The sequence below is a fragment of the Somniosus microcephalus genome, chromosome 17 (assembly GCF_052327205.1).
Source record: "Somniosus microcephalus isolate GS21.2 chromosome 17, FLI_Smic_1.0, whole genome shotgun sequence".
NCBI lineage: Eukaryota > Metazoa > Chordata > Chondrichthyes > Squaliformes > Somniosidae > Somniosus > Somniosus microcephalus.
The window spans coordinates 64,528,231-64,547,891 of NC_141003.1; the positions used below are offsets into that span (position 1 = coordinate 64,528,231).

Genomic DNA, 19,661 nt, shown 5'->3' on the forward strand with positions numbered 1-19,661 from the left:
ACGGAGCGCGGGCGGGCCGCCCGAAGTTTCCCGCTCGCTAACGGCCGCCAAGCCGCCCTTGCCTGCTCCCCGCGGGCCGCCTCGCGCCGCCCGCACTGACCGCGCATGCGCCGCCCGCACTGACCGCGCATGCGCCGCCCGCACTGACCGCGCATGCGCCGCCCGCCCGCCCGCAGCGGCCATCCATCAGCCGCACGATACGCGGGGGACCTCAGCTCCGGTCCGTCCCGGCCTCAGAACCCGACCGCGCCTTAAGCGCTAGGTCCCGCACAGCCGCTATCGCAATGGCACCGGACCTCAGGCGCTAGGCAGGGGGAGGGGCCGGAGAGAGGGACAGAGGGGAGCGGGGGAGTGGGGGAGGGGAGCGGAGGGGTGGGGGTGGGGGAGGGGAGGGGAGGGGTGGGGGGAGGAGGGGGGGAGGAGGGGAGGGGAGGGGTGGGCGAGGGGAGGGAGGGAGGGAGACAGGGGAGGGGAGGAGGGGAGGGGAGGGAGAGGAGGGGAGGGAGAGAGGGGAGGGGAGGGAGGGATAGGACAGGGAGAGGACATGACAGGGAGAGGGGGGACACACAGGGGCAGGGAGACCAAGCGCCCCAAAATTGCCCTCGCAACGCGGGGCTCCCCAGCTAGTTTCTTATGTAAGAGTGCGCACTGGTAATGAGAATTTAGTGCAAGGTGGCACCAATTTTGTGTCTTTGGGCCCATGCTCACTGGGAACGAGATAGAGACTGCCTCAAACTGATAACATGCAGCACATTTAGAATGATAGAGAGGAGAGTCCTTCATCTCGTGAATATCTGGGTGCCAGACCTCCTCAGAGTTGCAGCATTTGCTTCTACACCAAAGGCGTGCCCCAATGTGGATTACCATACACCTGTCACCAACGCCGTATGGGCAATGTACAAAAGCCATTGGAGAAATTAGGCATGGGACTGCTGGGCAAGTCCCAGGTTTCCCACAGCTTCATACATGCTCCAGCAATCCTTGTACCAAGTGTTTATAGTCTGTTTCACAAGCTCCTCTTGAAAAGTTAATGAGATTTTGTTAGCCATGAAATAGGTTTGATTTACAGCTGCAGTCTATGACAGTTTTTTATTTCGTGCTTGTCATGTTTTTATTGTAACAGTGATACGTGCTCTTTGAACAATATTATTTAAATGGAGGCTCCTTATTAACCCTGGCAGGAAGGCAACAGTGAAGGAAGTTTGTACCGAAACTGTGCACCGTTTGAAACTTTCAAATACAAAGAGCGGAATTTTCCCCATAATAAACGGGTGGGTTTGGGGCGTGGAGGCAGTTAAAGTGTTAAAAATAGGATTCCCCACCTGATCCCGCCTGCAACCCTCCAACTTCCGGTTTTACCAGAGGCGGGACGGGGGCGGGCAACCAACCCGCTCCCAGGGAGCGTTACCTCAATTTAAATATTGTAATGAGGCTGGAAGCCTCTTTTTTCCCCTCCATTTTGTGTTTAACTGCATGGGGACGGGTTTCACACAATTCGTGAAACCAGCAATTAAACAGAGGTGGGGACTGCTGCATCCAGGATGTTCTACAGCAAGTGACTCACCACATGACTCCCCAAAGCCTTTCCACCATCTAAAGGGTACAAATCAGGAGTGTGATGGAATACTCTCCACGTTCCTGGATGTATGCAGCTCCAACAACACGCAAGAAGCTCGACATAATCCAGGACAAAGCAGCCCACTTAATTGGCACCCCATCCACCACATTAAACATTCCCTCCCTCCCACCACCGACGCACCACGGCTGCAGTGTGTACCATCTACAAGATGCACTGCAGCAACTCACCAAGGCTTCTTCAACAGCACCTCCCAAACCTGTGACCTCTACCACCTAGAAGGACAAGGGCAGCAGGCGCATGGGAACACCACTACCTCCAAGTTCCCCTCCAAGTCACACACCATCCTGACTTGGAAATATATTGTCACTGGGTCAATATCTTGGAAATCCCTAACAGCACTGTGGGAGTACCTTCACCACAAGGACTACAGTGTTTCAAGAAGGCGGCTCACCAGCACCTTCTCAACCGCAACTAGGAATGGGCAATAAATGCTGGCTTTGCCAGCGACGCCCACATCCCGTGAATGAATTTTAAAAAATCATATTTGGGGACTGGGTTAATACTACACCAGACAGAAAGAACTGGGACAGGGTAGAGTGAGCTTTACTCTGTACTGTGCTGTACCTGCCCTGGAAATGTTTGATGGGACAGTGCAGAGGGAGCTTTACTCTGTATCTCTGTATTTATAATATACACACAGTGCTGTATTTTTGTACTTATAATAGACACGCAGAGCTATATTTTTGTGTTTATAATGTACACACGGTGCTGTATCCCAGTGTGTGAAAGTGAAAAGCCTATTTGACGTCTGCTGGAGGGAGAGCTAAGGCCATATATAGCCAGAGTCCGATTCGCTAAAATACTGCATTTTAAGCAAACGGATTTAAATTACTCGTGATGATAGTTGATTTTACATTCAGTGAATTTACAAGGGTGCATGGGCTGATGGTGCTATGGGTAAAGGCACTGTTCTGTGTGTTACTGAGTCACACACAGGAGATGGCCCCAGGTTGCAGTGCTGGCCTGTGATGAGTTCAATAATGCTGGGATATTACAATTGGTCTCAGTGATCCTGGGCCAGGAAGGTTAAAAATAAGCCAGGGTTCCCACTACTGATTGTTATCCAATTATGTTTGTTTGCGTGCATGCTTGTGTGCATTCGTGAATGTATATGTGCGATTGTGCTTGCATGTGCATGCATGTGTGTCCCTGTCTGTGCATGTGCATGCGTGCTTTTGTGTGTGCATGCGTGTGTGTAGTGAGGAACGCATTGAGCTCAGCTAGGCTAACCCCAATATGCCCACAGTCACTATCTGGATACAGGAGGAATGGTTAGCTGCCGGAGGGTGGCTAGCTCACATGGGGTGGGGTTACTGTTTCTGGAGCGGGGGGGGCGGATGCGAACAAAATTGTGTGGGGTGGTGTTTGGTAGAGAAAGCCGACAAGAAGTGAGCTGCTCTGTTAATTCTTCGCACTTTCTGTTTTACAGAAATGTATGAGGTTCAACCTTGATGCCCCCGTGTGGGTGTCTAAGCAACGGATTCTGTGCAGCCTCAACCAGACACTGAAGGATGTACTAAACTATGGGCTCTTTCAACCAGCATACAATGGGAGGGTGGGGAAGTTTCTGGACGAGGAACGTCTGCTCCGAGAATACCCGACGTCCCCTGACACCCCCGTACCATACCTGGAGGTATTTGATGTAATCTGTGTACTTGCGGAACTGTTTTTTGTTTCTGACATCACTCATTTGGAGTGCAGGAGAGAAAGAAAGAAAGACTTTCACTTACATAGTGCCTTTCACGACCTCAGGACATCCCAAAGCGCTTTACAGCAAATTAATACTTTTGACATGTAGTCACTGTTGTAATGTAGGAAATGCGGAAGTCAATTTATGCAAAGCAAGCTCCCACAAACAGCAATAAGAAACATGATCAGATAATCTATTTTAATGATGTTGGTTGAGGGATAAATATTGGCCGTAAATATGGGTGACTGGAACTTGGTGCGAGTTAAGATATGGGCAGCAGAGTTTTGGATGACCTTAAGTTTATGGAGGGTGGAAGATGGGAGGCCGGCCAGGCGTGCGTTGGAATAGCCAAGTCTAGAGGTAACAAAGGCCTGGATGAGGGGATGAGCTGAGGCAGGAGTGGAGTCGGGCGATGTTACGGAGGTGAAAATGGCACGGATATGTGGTCGGAAGTTCATCTCGGGGTCAAATACGACACCAAGGTTGCGAACAGTCTGGTTCAGCCTCAGACAATTAGCTTTACTCCCATGACGTTGCCCCACAACCATTCCACATATCTTCCTCCCTCTCCTTTTCTTTCTCCCTCCCCTCACCCTCTCTCCACCCCAACCCCTTCTGCATACCCTTTCTGCTCCACCCCCCTGTCCTCTAACCACTCCCTCTTTGTACTCTCCTTCCTCTCCCCTCTGCAACCACGCTCTCCCCCCTTCCCTCCTTTTCACCATCCCCCTCACAGTCTCCCTCAGCCTTACCTTCCAGAATTAAAAGGACAGTATCCGACCTAGATTCCATCAAAGACAGGGGACCTCCTGTACCTGGCTCGATTTGAACCCACGTATCACAGGGTGAAAAGACAGAGGGGTAGAATTTTGTAACAGTAGGATTTGGTGCTACTGCTAAATTCCTGGGGCCCATTTTTAGGTGTCTTGGGCAGATAAATACCAGGCCTAATACCTGTTGAAGGACCCTTTTACAAAATGAGTCAACGATGAGTGGAGCAGGTGTCGGTCCTTCCCCGCTCAGGATTCTTCAAGTATAGGTTGTAAGATTTTTTAAAAACATCTTCCTGTGGAGCCAGGAGAATCAGGACTGCTCCGTCAACTTCACAGGTGTCACGATCGCCCTCACCCCCGTATCCTGCTCTAACCACCCTCCTGGGACTTACCTGAGGGCTGCTACCAGTGTTGCAGTGGCCCGACATTGATATCTGCATCACCAGCGAACTGCCCGGGGACGCGCAACAGTTGTCTGCAGTTCATCGGTCTAATTTAAATTAGATAATTTCGTGCCACAGGCTGGCACTATCCAATTTTTACCCCAGAGGGGATGAAGTTCATCTTGGGTGGCAGCGTGAGGCGTGCGATAGTGAATTGGCAGCCTGTTTAACACTGCCTGATGTTCTTCATGGAAAAGAAATTCAGTTGGAGGGTTAAACGGGCTGCCAAGTCACCATCACCCATTTTGCACAATCTCTGAAGAGAAATTTCACCCTCAGTGTCTGATCCACTGCTCCACCCAGTTCCCCATCAGAGAGGAGACCTTCATCCCCTCTGCCAGGCTGAATTTCACCCCAGGTCTCGGAAGTGAACACAGTGTCTGGCCCACTGCCCCAGCTGGTCCATGCATATAAAGAGGATGTGATCAGCTCTGTTGTGATCACAGTTGGCATGGATTGGTGTAGAAATGTGTATCAGGCTTCAGTGAGCTTCAATAGGAAGTGTCTATATTGTCACTGCACCAACAATTAATACCTTTGTCTCAATTATTTTGTGACAAAGAGTTTATTAAATGTTTTGTCATGAGATGTCACTTATCTCGGCAGGAAACAATATTCAGCGAAGCCAAGCCTGTATGGTGTGCAATTAAAACCCGCCTTATTTGTTTAGTCCTTGTGTTAATTTGCTACAGAGACAGGATAATAACTATTACAACATTGTACTTGTGGTATCCCAGGCCTTTACTCAGAGTTATTGGCCCTGAAATTAGGATCGGGTGCTTGCCGCGCGTGCAATCCCCCGATCTGCACTCACCCTGCGTGCCGACATCTGAATCCCGGGCCTGCTTGCATTTCCTGTCACTGGCCCAGTTCAGATGTCGGCGCGATGTGCTTACCTGATCCAGCGGCGTAGTTAGTGCGATGTGCCGGCTGGGATCAGGTGAGCACTGTGCAGCCAATCAGGGGAGGGGAAACTCATTCATGAGTTTGACAGAAAGAGCTCTCAAACTCATGAAAACTCCTGGCCCCAAAACACTACTTAAACCTGAAAGAAAATTTAAAAAAACATTGCACTACTTAAATGTGTAAAGTCCGCGCCTCAATAATACACAGACTTCGGGAGAACAGTTTAACAGGTACTTTACTGAACAAGAGGCAGCTTGAAACTGAAACTACAGAAGCCTGCTAGGGCCTTTTATACAGGGGTGGTCACTGCAGTCTAAGACCAGTTATTCCCTTAAAGGTACATACACAACAATTCCTCCCCTTTTAGATAAACAGTACATAACATTCATTTAACAACTAAATAATAACTAATTACAATTACAATTTTCTCAGTAATATATACATCAACTGAAATAGTCATTTATAAGTTCAGTCTTTGAGGAGGCTTCCTGATCCGGACTGGATAGCGCCTTTCTCGAGTATCCTGTTCTGGCGGTGGAGTCAATTCTGGCTCATTGTCATTGGTTGGTTCGTCAGCTTCCAATACCCTTGCTTCTGAGGTAGACGCAATCTGTACTTCGGGCTCATTACCAGGTGCACATGCTTGTGGTACAGGTTTGGCTTGTTCCTGTGACTCTAGAATCTGGTCAGCATGGCGTCTCACGATGCTCTCTCCAACGTCCACTGTGTACATTAGTGGTCCCTGCTGTGTGCATATCGTGCCTGGCTGCCATTTTTCTGTTCGGTAGTCGCGGGCCAAGACTGGTTGCCCTATCTTGAAGCTCCTGGTTGGCTTCTCATTTATGTGCTAGAACTGCTTATCCTCAACATCTCGTCTTATGTTTGGTTTGAGCAAATCCAAGCAACATCTTAGTCTCCGGTTGAAAAACAGTACGGCTGGAGTTTGGTTGGTTACTGCATGTGTCGCATTCCGGTAAGCAAACAGGAAGTTATCCACCTTGTGTTGCAGTGGTATGTCGTCATTATACATTGCCTTTATGGCCTTTTGAAAGGTCTGAACAAACCTCTCAGCCAATCCATTTGTGGCTGGATGATATGGGGCAGATGTGTAATGTTTCACCCCATTATTCTTCAGGAACCTCCGGAAATCCTCAGACACAAACTGTGGGCCATTGTCGGAACAGATCTGTTCTGGCAACCCATTCCTGGCGAAGATGGTCCTTACGACTGCAATCGTTTTCTCCGTGGTGCTGGAGGACATTTTAATGACCTCTGGCCATTTCGAATGGGCGTCCACAGCTATTAGAAACATTGAGTCCATAAATGGACCAGCGAAATCAATGTGTACCCGTTGCCATGGAGATGAGGGCCACTCCCATGGATGTAGCGGGGCCTGTGGTGGAGCGTTTTGGACCTTCTGGCATCCTGTGCATCTCTTGGTCATATCCTCGATTTCTTTATCGATTCCTGGCCACCACACAAACGCCCTGGCTAGGCTCTTCATTTTTATCCCTCCCAGATGACCCTCGTGAAGCTCATTGAGTACTCTATCTCTCAACTTGGGTGGAATTACCACTCGGGATCCACACATCAAGGTTCCCCGGCACACTGACAGCTGTTCCCTCCTTGGCGAGAATGCTGGCAACAGTGAGTCGCCATATGCTGGCCATCCCTTCACCGTCAAATCATAGACCCGAGAGAGTGTCGGGTCATTTCGGGTTTCCTTCTCAATACTTGCGTTTGTAACAGGCAAACATTCGACTATGGTCGCATGGAATATCTCCACCGGGTCCACTGCAGGTGCTTCTTCCGCCGTAGGCAACGGTAGGCGCGACAGCCCATCAGCGTTTCCATGTTGTTTCGTACCTTTGTACTCTATGTCATACTGATGTGCCCCTAGAAAAAGTGACCATCTTTGCAGCCGTTGCGCCGTCATCACCGCCCTTCTTTGGGTTAAAAATTGAGACCAGGGGTTGATGATCAGTCAGTAGGGTGAATTTCTGCCCGTGCAGATAGTGATTGAACTTCTTCACCCCCCACACCAGGCTGAGGGCCTCCCTGTCAATCTGGGCGTAGTTACGCTTGGCTGAGGTTAGCGAGCGCGATGCAAAGGCTATTGGCCTCTCTGAACCGTCACGGAATTTGTGTGACAGCACCGCTCCAATGCCGTAAGGTGACGCATCACATGCCAACCGAATCGGTAGTGTTGGGTTGTAGTGGGCCAATACTTCTTTTGAAGTGATTTGGCATTTACATTCCTGAAAGGCACGCTTACACTCATCACTCCATTTCCATGTTACACCAGTTTGAAGGAGGGCGTTCAGTGGGTGTAGAATTGTAGGTAAATTCGGCAAGAACTTATGGTAGTAGTTCACCAACCCGAGGAACGACCTCAGTTGCGACACATTTTCTGGTGCTGGAGCCTTGACTACAGCCTCAACCTTGTCCGGCGACTTATGCAACCCTTCCTCATCAATCATGTGGCCACAATACGAGATTTGTCTCCTGAAGAACTCGCATTTGGGACGGTTGGCTCGTAGCCCATATTCCTGCAATCTCGTGAGCACCTGTTCCAGGTTGGCAAGGTGTTCATTGTCATATTCGCCCGTAACCAGGATGTCGTCCAAATAACACTGGGTCCCCGGGATCCCTTGCAGGACTTGTTCCATTGCCCTCTGCCACATAGCCGGGGCCGATGCTACCCCAAATACCAGTCGATTGTACTGGTAAAGGCCTTTGTGAGTGTTTATCGTGAAGTATTTCCTAGATGCTTCTTCCACCTCCATTTGTAGATACGCTTGAGCCAGATCAATCTTTGTAAAACGTTTCCCTCCAGATAGTGAGGCGAAAATATCTTCTATCCGCGGAAGCGGATACTGTACTGTGTGCAGGACTGGGTTCACAGTCACCTTGAAGTCCCCACAGATGCGAACCTTCCTTGGCTCCCCAGGCGTGCTGCTCAATGCTTCCTTCATTACAGGAACGATGGGTGTGGCCCACTCGCTCCAGTCCACCTTAGACAGCACCCCCGAACGCTGCAGACTCTCCAGTTCAGCTTCCACAGCTGGGCGTATCGCGTATGGCACCGGTCTGGCCTTGAAAAATTTTGGGGTTGCGTTATCCTCATCTTTATGGTTGCCTTTATTCCTTTTAGAGTCCCATGTCCTTGTTGGAACACTTCTTCCGCGTCAGATAGAATTTGTGACAGACGTCCAGGTGCGACGTCATCATCTTTTTTGTCAGTCACAGTTAGTGCCAGAATGGAATGCCAATCCAATTGTAGTCTTCGGATCCATTCACGTCCCAATAATGGTGGTCCTCCATCTCGTAGTATATACATGTATAGTTTCTGTGTTTCCTTTCCGTTATATTCAACTGGCACCCTTATTTTTCCTCTGGGGTAGACCTTTTGCCCCGTGTATGTCTTCAATACAATGGACGTGTCCTTTAAGGGTATGTGTGAGAATAGCTGCTCATAGTCTCGTCGATTCATGACAGCTAGGGCTGATCCTGTGTCCAATTCCATCTTCACTGGGGACCCTGCTATCATGAGGGTGACCCAAATGGTTCGGTGATCTTCTTTTGCGATCACGTTGTGTAACTTTAAACAACTTAGTCACCTGCTCCCGGAGTCCTTATCACTCTCCTGATCTTCGGAACTACTATCTGTCAGTTTCTTTACTTTCCTGTACTGTTCCTTAGTAGTTCTTGTCATGTTGGTCTTCTTTCCCGACTTGCAGACTCTTGCTATATGTCCCATTTTCCCGCATTGCCTGCATATTTTGTCTTTAAACCAGCAGTCCTTCTGCTCATGGGTTGTTCTGCCGCAGCGATAGCACTTTTCGGCTGCATACGCCATTTCGTTAGCGCTGTATTCTTGTGGTTTCTGTTGTATTTCCGCAGCTCCCCGTGCTGCTGCTTCGTAGGATACTGCCACACTGAAAGCCTGTTCTAGCGTCAGGTCATTTTTTGAAAGTAGTCGTTTCTGGGTTCCTTCACTCTGGAGCCCGCAGACAAACTTATCCTGCAAGGTGTCTGCCAGTCCTGCTCCGAACTGGCAGTGCTTCGATAACTTGCGTAGTTCCGTAAGATAGTCAGCATTGCTCTCATCTTTGTGCTGGTTTCTTTAATGGAACTTGAATCTTTCTGGTATCAGCAGTGGTGTAGGGCTTAGGTGTTCCTGTCAGATATGAACAATCTCCTCAAAACTTTTCTCCATTGGTTTAGCTGGGGTAATTAAATTCCGCAATAGGCCGTACGTACTCGCACCCATCAGATTTAATAATACCGACGCCCTCTTTCCATCAGCCACCTCATTTGCCTTGCAGTACACTTCAATTCTTTCCACATACGTGGTCCAGTCTTCTACCTCGTTGTCGAAAGCAGTGATACTGCCACTTTTCGGCATCTTGGGCGATTTAAAATGGCGCCTCCCGCGCTTTTGCTTCTTCCCCAATGGAATAAAATGGCGCCTCCCGCGCTTTTGCTTCTTCCCCAACGGGATAAAATGGCGCCTCCCGCGCTTTTGCTTCTTCACCTTACTGCCACGCTGCTCCTAGCGTTCTACGGGGTAATGGCGGCGACCCGCAGCTTCGGCGTGTCTCGCTTTCCTTCCCCCCTGTTTAGTTTCTCTCCGCTGTCCTGTTCTCGAGCACCGACCGCGCCCTGTGCGCTCCACCCTCTCTTGTTTTCTTTTCCCGGCGACGCTGCACGGCCCGATTTGTAGAGCCGCTCGACCGAGCTTGAGCCCGCCGCAGTCCGGAAGGGTCAGTGCGCTACCTGCTACCAGCACGATTCGCTGGAACCACAGTCTCTCCCGCAATTCTCCAAACATCGATGGATTCTTCGGGCGGTTGCCCTCGGTTGACGCCCGTTGCTCAGTCTACGACCTTCCAGGACCTTCCTTTCAGGCGAGATCCCCGTGAGATGATGCCACACTGCAGGTGAGTTCGAACTTACTCATCGCCACTGTAAAGTCCGCGCCTCAATAATACACGGACTTCGGGAGAACAATTTAACAGGTACTTTACTGAACAAGAGGCAGCTTGAAACTGAAACTACAGAAGACTGCTAGGGCCTTTTATACAGGGGTGGTCACTGCCGGTACTGCAGTCTAAGACCAGTTATTCCCTTAAAGGTACATACACAACAAAATGAACAATAAAGAACTCTGAAAAACTATTTTAAACAATAACTTTAAAATTTGAAAAAAATAAAAAAATTTAAATCGGGGCTAAAACTAAACTTCCCTTACTGTAAATTCTTTAAAAATAACAAACCTGTGGAAAAAATTTTTCTCAATTGTACTAAAAGCCCACTTACCTGAAAAACTAAGTACTTACGTGTGGTTTTTCAATGCATAAAGACCGGAGGCTTTTACACACGCGCAACTCTGAAAAAAAAAAGGAATTTCACTGCGCACGCGCTGCCTGTGCAGTCGCGCGCGTTCTGCCTCTTAACCCCTTGGGTCAGAGGACAAAAATGCCGGTTTTCAGCGCATGCGCTGTGCATGCTGAAAACCGGCAATTCCTCCGGGCACACGCGTGAGTACCCCGTCCTTACTCACGCGTTGTGCCCAGAATTACTGGGCCAATATGGTGGTAGTTTATTTCTGGATGATCTATGCAATTATTCATGAATCTTCACTGTAAACTACATGGCCTAGAAATTCAGTTGTTTGCGCCAGCCGCTAGCGCCTTAGGAGGAGGAGATGTTGGGCGCTAGGCGGCTAGCGGCCGGGCGCAGCACGATCTGCGCCCCTCCCCAACTTCAGTAAAGATTTAGCGGCGGCGCAAAGCCTTTGTGCGCGCTCAGCTGCGCGCGCAGATCCTGACGTCCTTTCATCGTGCAACGCCCTTCGCCCCAAACCGGAAATTCAGTGGCGCCGCCCTATTGTGCGCCTGGCGCCCCTAGCGACTGGTAGAGGGGAACGGTTCTCAGTCGATGCGGGGCGCGGGGGGCGCAAATTAAAGGGCACTCCTCCTGCAGTAGAAAAGGCAGCCTTTTTGCAACACTCCTTCTTTGTGAGAGACGGACCTTTGCAGAGAGACAAAGGTAGAGAGCTTTCTGGTTTGGCTCAACACTCGCACAGGTACTTGTGGCTTCAGGCCACAGCTTTGCACTTGTCTTTAACTTCAGAGCCATAGCATTGATTGGAAACATATAATGGGGGCTGCAATGGGTGCAAACGTTGGCCTTCTCCATAGTCCTGGGCGTTGTACAGATGAAGCAGCAGTGGTCAGGCCTTGCTTCAGGGCTGCAGTTTGCAGGGCGTGGCAGGCAAACAAATCCACCCTCCCCCTTTAAGAGCTCACCGGCGCCAGAGTGTCTGCCGTCAATCAGCAACTCGCCGCACCTGCGCTGCGCCCGCCCTCGGGGGTATCGCCCCGGGCCGCCGGCTTAGCGCCTAATGATAGTCGTGCATCACCTGTTTTAGTGCAGCAGCAACCTCTTGGGGCGATGCGACTGAATATCGGCGAAGGTGGCGCGACCTTGCGCCGGGCGCAAACTTTAGCGGCCGCCCGACTGTAGCGCCCCAAACGTAGCTATACTGAATTTCTCGGCCCATATGTTTTCTTTTGGAAAAATGCATTAGGACCAACAAGCCTGTCCATTTTTGATAGATCTCAACCCCACCTACCCACCTTCTCACCATATCCCGCAACCCCACATACTCACCTTCTCACCATATTCCTCAACCTCACCTACCCACCTTCTCCCCATATTCCTCAGTCCTCATACTGTCATGAAGACATTGGCCCTGAAATTAGTATCGGGGGCTTGCCGCGTGTGCAAGCCCCCGATCTGCACTCACCCTGCGCGCCGACATCTGAAGCCCAGGCCTGCTTGCATTTCCTGTCACAGGCCCGGTTCCGATGTCGGCGCGATGTGCTTACCTGATCCAGCGGCGTAGTTAGTGCGATGTGCCGGCTGGGATCAGGTGAGCACTGTGCAGCCAATCAGGGGAGGGGAAACTCATTCATGAGTTTGACAGTAAGAGCTGTCAAACTCATGAAAAGTATGGGCTGCCAAAACACTACTTTAACTTTAAATAAAATTTTAAAAGACATCCCACTGATTGTATTAACTATAAATAAGTTTAAAAAAATGTTTTAAACAATTAATCAATTTTTTGAAAAAAATAAATTAAAAAAAAATAGGGTCTAAAACTAAACTTACCATCCTGTAAATTCTTTAAAAATAACAAACCTGTGGAAAAAAAATTTCTACATTGTACTAAAAGCCCACTTACCTGAAAAACAATACTTACGTCTTGTTTTTCCACGCGTAAAGACCGGAGGCCTTTACACGCGGGCAACTCTGGAAAATAAAAAGAAATTTTACTGCGCACGCGCTGCCTGTGCAGTCGCGCGCGTTCTGCCTCTTAACCCCTTGGGTCAGAGGACAGGAAATGCCGGTTTTCAGCGCATGCGCTGTGCATGCTGAAAACCGGCAATTCCTCCGGGCACACGCGTGACTACCCCGTCCGTACTCACGCGTTGTGCCCGGAATTACTGGGCCATTATTCTGGGCTAGCTATAGTCTGTGCTGCTCTGCCACTCCTCTGTGCTTTTGTCATCAGTTCTTGAATCTTCTGCTCTCCAGTCGTACTTGACACTTGTAGATTCTTTGCTGGCGACTCTCGCTCAGAGCTTACAGTCCAACCTCAACTGTTTGTTCATTTCTCTCAGTATTTTAAAAACCCTGGGTTATGTCAATCTTCTTTTGCCCTGAAATTTAGTATTTCTCTGCTAAGACAGGGCTTGCATTTCTGTAGCACTGTTTACGACCTCAGGACATCCCAGTGAAGTACTTTTGAAGTGTAGTCACTGTTGCAATGTAAGGAAATGCGGCAGCTAATTTACTCACAAACAGCAAGGAGGTGATGACCAGATAATCAAGTCTCTGGTGTGAACCCACACCCTTCTAACTCAGAGGCGAGATTGCTACCCACTGAGCCACAGCTGACATCTATTTCATCTGAAGTAAGCATGCGAAAAAGGAGGGTGCCCAGTCGTAAATTGGTACATTTCTTCCTTCACCCACGTACTACCCGAGGGTGAGAAGGCGCCTGTGGAAAAAATATCCACAATCCTCTGTTGCCGGTGGTGGAAAATCAAAGATCACCCATAATCCTTACTCACTCAGATAATGAATTCTGTAATGCAGTAAGTACCAATTGGCCCTTGTCCTTTCACCTGGTGCTCACTTCCACTCCCTCCATTTAAACATTTTTGGAAATACTTTCAACTTCTGGGAAAATGTATGTTGAGTAGTGGGGGGTTTCGATGTGGTGACAATCAAACATGACATGCATCTGGTAACTATAGGAGCTGACAGCATAGAAGGAGGCCATTCTGCCCATCATGTCGGTACCAGCTCTTTTCTAGAGCAATCCAAAGCCAATCCCACTGCCCCACAGTTGAACTGTAATGAAAGTGTCCTTATCAGTAGGGGATCCCTACAAATAACTCTGAGTCAGGGAGTGAAGAAAAATTTGGCAGGGCTCCAAATCCTGGTCACCATCATTAGTGAACCAGTTGGGTTTTTACAACAATCAAACAGCTTCATGGTCACTTTTACTGATACCAGTTTTTTATTTCCAGATTTTTTAAACAGAATTCAAAGTCTCAAACTCACGTTCTCTGGATTATTAGTCCAGTTAAATAACGACTACACTACTGTATCAAAGATACGTAATGTATTGGGAAGACCTCACTTGGATACTGTGTACATTTCTGGACACCACACTTCAAAAAGGACATATACACATTACAGAGAGTGCAGAGAAGAACAAGAATATTCCCAGGTGTTAAAGGGATGAGTCATGAGGGAAGGTCAGCAAAACTCAAACGTTAGTCAGAGAGAAGGTATTTAAAGGGGGACTTCATTGAGCACTCTTGCCTCTTAGTTGGAAGGCTGTACGTTCAAGTCCCACTCTAGGGCATAAGCACATAATTTGGGTCAGCACATCAGTGCAGTACTGAGGCAATGCTGTATCTTTTGGATGAGATTTTAAACCGAGGCCCTGTCTGCCTGCTCAGGTGGAAGTAAAAGATGCCATGCAGAGTTCTCCTGGTGTCCTGGCTAACAATCCTCTCTCAGCCAACACCAGCAAAATCAGATTAACTGGTCATTCATCTCATTCGCTATTTGTCAGACCTTGCTGTGTGCCCATTGGTTACTGCATTTTTCTACATTACACTGCTTCAAGAGCAATTCATTGGCTGTGACATATGTTGGTATGTCCTGAGAATGCTGGGCTGGGTGATGTGGAGGTTGGACAAGGTGAGTTGGACGTTGGGCTAGGTGAGACTGGTTTGGATGAGTTAGATTTCCTTCTGCTTCCAATATGTATGCTGTCATGTTGGTGACTGCAATTCTCATTTCAAGATATGGATTTTTAATGGAGAAATGCCAAAGAACAAAGAGAATAATTTTAGCAGATTCCAAAACAAAAGGTCTTACTCGCTGAACAACAGTGATCTTATAAGCCCCACTTTATCACCCAGTGCCTCTTCAGAGTGGAGACCTTCACCTTTTTTGCAGGGCTTAAATTGAACCCACATCCCAGGAATGAATGACTAGTGTATGACCCACTGAACTACCCAGTGTCCATCAGAGAGCAAACCTTTGTATGGGTTGGATTTGAATCCAGGTCCCAGGGATGAAAGGTTAGTGTCTGACTCACTGCACCATCGGTTCCCCATCACTTACTGGTGTAACTTTCTCCTCTCTTCTCTTCGCAGTTCCGGTATAAGAAGCGAGTGTACAGCCAGAGTCATGTGGAAGAGAAACAGCTGGCCAAGCTCCACACAAAGGTAGGTGCCTCAAAGATTCAGTGATGGACACAGGATTGTTTTGAGTATCAAGAGACTTGAGGGTTACTGCAACATCCGCTCCATCCCCAAGACTGTCTACTTCCACCTCTGTAATATCACTCGACTCCACCCCTGCCTCAGCTGCTGAAACCCTCACCCAGGCCTTTGTTACCTCTAGATTTGACTATTCCAATGCTCTCCTGACCGGCCTCCCATCTTGTGCTCATCCAAAATTCTGCTGCCCGTATCCTAACTTGCACCAAGTCCTGTTCACCCATCACCCCTGTGCTTGTTGACCTACATTTTCTCCCAGTCCGGCAACATCTTCATTAAAAAAATCTCATCCATGTTTTCAAATCCCTCCATGGCCTTCACCCTCCCTATCTCTGTAACTTCCTCTAGCCCTAAAAGCCTTTGAGATCTCTGTGCTCCTCCAATTCTGATCCCTTGCGCATCCCTGATTTTAATCGCTTCACCATTGGTGGCCGTGCCTTCAACTGAATAGGCTCTAAGATTCGGAGTTCCCTCCCTAAATCTCTCGGCCTCTCTACCTCTCCTCCTTTAAGACACTCCTTAAAACCTACCTCTTTGGTCAAGCTTTTGGTCATCTGTCCTGATATCTCCTTCTGTGGCTTGGTATCAAATTCTGATTGACATCGCTCTTGTGAAGTGCTTTGGGACATTTTGGTACGTTAAAGGTGCTATATAAATGCAAGTTGTTGTTGTTGGAGGCGGTCTTCATTCTGCATTTCTTCAATCGCTGGCATATGTCTATCTTCTAACTCCAATGTTAGCTCCACGGAGAGCAGCCTGATCATATACGAAGATCGGTACCTTGTACAGCAGAGCCAGTACTCCCAGTTTTTGTACTTTCAGAGAGTCATTGCACTGCAGGGTAACCACTAGAAAGGCAGCTGGAGGGTAATGGGGAAATGTAGACCCAACATTTTTTAAATTATTAATTCTCGGGATATGGACGTCATTGACAAGGCCGGTACATATTACCCATCACTGGTTTCCCTGAGATAGCAGTGGTGGTCTGCCTTCTTGATTGGTTCCTGCTCTTAATTTCTCAGCCAGCAGGAACAATCTTTCATTACTCTCAAAACCTTTCATAGTTTTGAAAACTGCAATTATATTCTCGATTTAACTGTCTCTAAAGGGAATTTTTTTTCCCAAGTCTTTCTTCTTCATGGTATTCTATTCTAGTAAATCTTCATTCCACCCTTTCCATGGTTCTAATATCTTACAATGAGATGCCCAGGATTGCATCAAATCCTCTCAACTGTTGCCTAACCGATATCTTATACAAGTTCATAGGAATTTTTAGCGCCCTTCTCTGGCGTGGGACTCGGCAGCCACCATTTTGGTGATGGCAGCGCTAGCCCTGGAGATGTAAATGAAGAGAGGAGAGATTACACAAATTAGAGTTGTATTCCCTAGAATTTAGAAGGTTAAGTGGTGATCTGATTGAAGTTTTCAAGATATTAAAGGGAACAGATAGGGTAGAGAGAAACTATTTCCGCTGGTTGGGGATTCTAGGACGAGGGGGCATAGTTTAAAAATTAGAGCCAGACCTTTCAGGAGTGAAATTAGGAAACGCTTCTACACACAAAGGGTGGTAGTAGTTTGGAACTCTCTTCTGCAAACGATCAATTGTTAATTTTAAATTAAAAAAAAAAATTCATTTATTGAATGTGGGCATCGCTGGCAAGGCCATCCCTACTTGCTCTTGAGAAGGTGGTGGTGAGCGGCTTCTTGAACCGCTGCAGTCCGTGTGGTGAAGGTACTCCCACAGTGCTGTTAGGGTAGGGAGTTCCAGGACTTTGACCCAACGACGATGAAGGAACGGCGATATACTTCTAAGTCAGGATGGTGTGTGACTTGGAGGGGAACTTGGAGGTGGTAGTGTTTCCATGTGCCTGCTGCCCTTGTCCTTCTAGGTGGAAGCGGTCACGGGTTTGGGAGGTGCTGCCGAAGAAGCCTCGGTGAGTTGCATCTTGTAGATGGTACACACTGCAGCCATGGTACGCCGGTGGTGGAGGGACTGAATGTTTAAGCTGGTGGATGGGGTGCCAATCAAGCGGGCTGTTTTGTCCTGAATGGTGTCAAGCTTCTTGAGTGTTGTTGGAGCTGCACTCATCTAGGCAAGTGGAGAGTATTCCATCACACTCCTTACTTGTGCCTTGTAGATGGTGGAAAGGCTTTGGGGAGTCAGGAGGTGAGACACTCACCGCAAAATAACAAGCCTCTGACCTGCTCTTGTTGGCACAGTATTTATGTGGCTGGTCCAGTTAAGTTTCTGGTCAATGGTGACCCCCAGGATGTTGATGGTGGGGGATTCGGTGATGGTAATGCCGTTGAATGTCAAGGGGCGGTGGTGAGACTCTCATTTGTTGGAGATAGTCATTGCCTGGCACTTCTGTGGCGCGAATGTTACCTGCCACTTATCAGACCAAGCCTGAACATTGTCCAGGTCTTGCTGCATGCGGGCATGGACTGCTTCATTATTTGAGGATTTGTGAATGGCTCTGAACACTGTGCAGTCATCAGCGAACATCCCCATTTCTGACCTTATGTTGGAGGGAAGGTCATTGATGAAGCAGCTGAAGATGGTTGGGCCTAGGACACTTCCCTGAGGAACTCCTGCAGTGATGTCCTGGGGCTGTGATGATTGACCTTCAACCACCACAGCCATCTTCCTTTGTGCTAGGTATGACTCCAGCCAGTTGAGAGTTTTCTCCCCGATTCCCATTGACTTCAGTTTTGCTAGGGCTCCTTGATGCCACAGTCGGTCAAATGCTGCCTTGATGTCAAGGGCAGTCACTCTCACCTCACTTCTGGAATTCAGCTCTTTTGTCCATGTTTGGACCAAGGCTGTAATGAGGTCAGGAGCCGAGTGGTCTTGGCGGAACCTAAACTGGGCATCAGTGAGCTGGTTATTGGTGAGTAAGTGCCGCTTGATAGCACTGTCTATGACAACTTCCATCACTTTGCTGATGATTGAGAGTAGACTGATGGGGTGGTAACTGGCCGGATTGGATTTGTCCTGCTTTTTGTAGACAGGACATACCTGGGCAGTTTTCCACATTGTCGGATAGATGCCAGTGTTGTAGCTGTACTGGAACAGCTTGGCTAGAGGCGCGGCTAGTTCTGGAGCACAAGTCTTCAGCACGAGAGCCGGGATGTTGTCAGGGCTCATAGCCTTTGCTGTATCCAGTGCGCTCAGCCGTTTCTTGATATCACGTGGAGTGAATCGAATTGGCTGAAACCTGGCTTCTGTGATGGTGGGGACCTCAGGAGTAGGCCGATATGGATCATCCAGCTGAGATTGATAGCTTTTTGTTAACTAAAGGTATTAAGGGAGATGGGCCAAAGGTGGGTTTATGGAGTTAGGTTGCAGATCAGCTATGATCTCATTGAATGGCGGAACAGGCTCGAGGGGCTGAATGGTCTACTCTTGTTCGTATGTTCCTAAGGCCTCGGATGGTAAAGGAAGGCCTCTGAGAAGACAGAAAATGCTGCAAATACTCAGTAGGTCAGGCAGCATCCGTGGAGAGAGAAACAGAGTTCACGTCTCAGGTTGAAATGCTGCCTGACCTGCTGAGTACTTCCAGCATTTTATGCTTTTATTTCAGATTTACAGCATCCGCTTGCAGAGGGAAGAGGAAGACACATAAGAGGAGGAAGGAGAAGGAAGGATGCAACCCAGACAGCCCCTTTCTGGCTGGGATATCCAGGATGGAATCATCCGTTTGCAGTACCAGTGACTACAACCCCAAATCCCCATTCAACGCTACCGAACATCAAACCACCGTTTCCAAGACTGTCACTGACCTCATCTCCTCTGGAGATCTTCCCCCCATGGCCACCAACCTCATAGTTCCCCAACCCCGCACAGCCCGCTTCTACCTCCTTCCCAAGATCCACAAACAGCACTGCCCTGGTAGACCCATCGTTTCAGCCTGTTCTTGCCCCACGGAACTTATCTCTTCCCATCTCGACTCTATCTTTTCTCCCCTTGTCCAGTCTCTTCCCACCTACATCCGCGACTCTTCGGACACCCTCCGCCACTTTAACTGTTTCCAGTTTCCTGGCCCCAACCGCTTCCTTTTCACCATGGACGTACAATCCCTCTACGCCTCCATCCCCCACCAGGATGGCCTGAGGGCGCTCCGCTTCTTCCTTGAACAGAGGCCCGACCTGTCCCCATCCACCACCACCCTCCTCCGCCTGGTTGAACTTGTTCTCACATTGAACAACTTCTCCTTTAACTCCACTCATTTCCTCCAAATCAAAGGTGTTGCTATGGGTACCTGCATGGGTCCTAGCTATGCCTGCCTTTTCGTGGGATATGTGGAACACTCTTTGTTCCAGTCCTACTCAGCT

At 48.7% G+C, this 19,661-nt stretch overlaps 1 protein-coding gene across 1 annotated transcript in view; it reads left to right on the top strand.

The window, feature by feature from the left end:
* Window positions 1-19,661, top strand: part of shank3a (SH3 and multiple ankyrin repeat domains 3a) — a 1,542,118-nt gene that overhangs the window by 258,614 nt on the left and 1,263,843 nt on the right. The window contains exons 3-4 of the mRNA XM_086010558.1: window positions 3,069-3,272; window positions 15,201-15,272. Of these exons, the coding sequence (XP_085866684.1) occupies window positions 3,069-3,272; window positions 15,201-15,272 (276 nt within the window). The remainder of the gene's footprint in view (window positions 1-3,068; window positions 3,273-15,200; window positions 15,273-19,661) is intronic.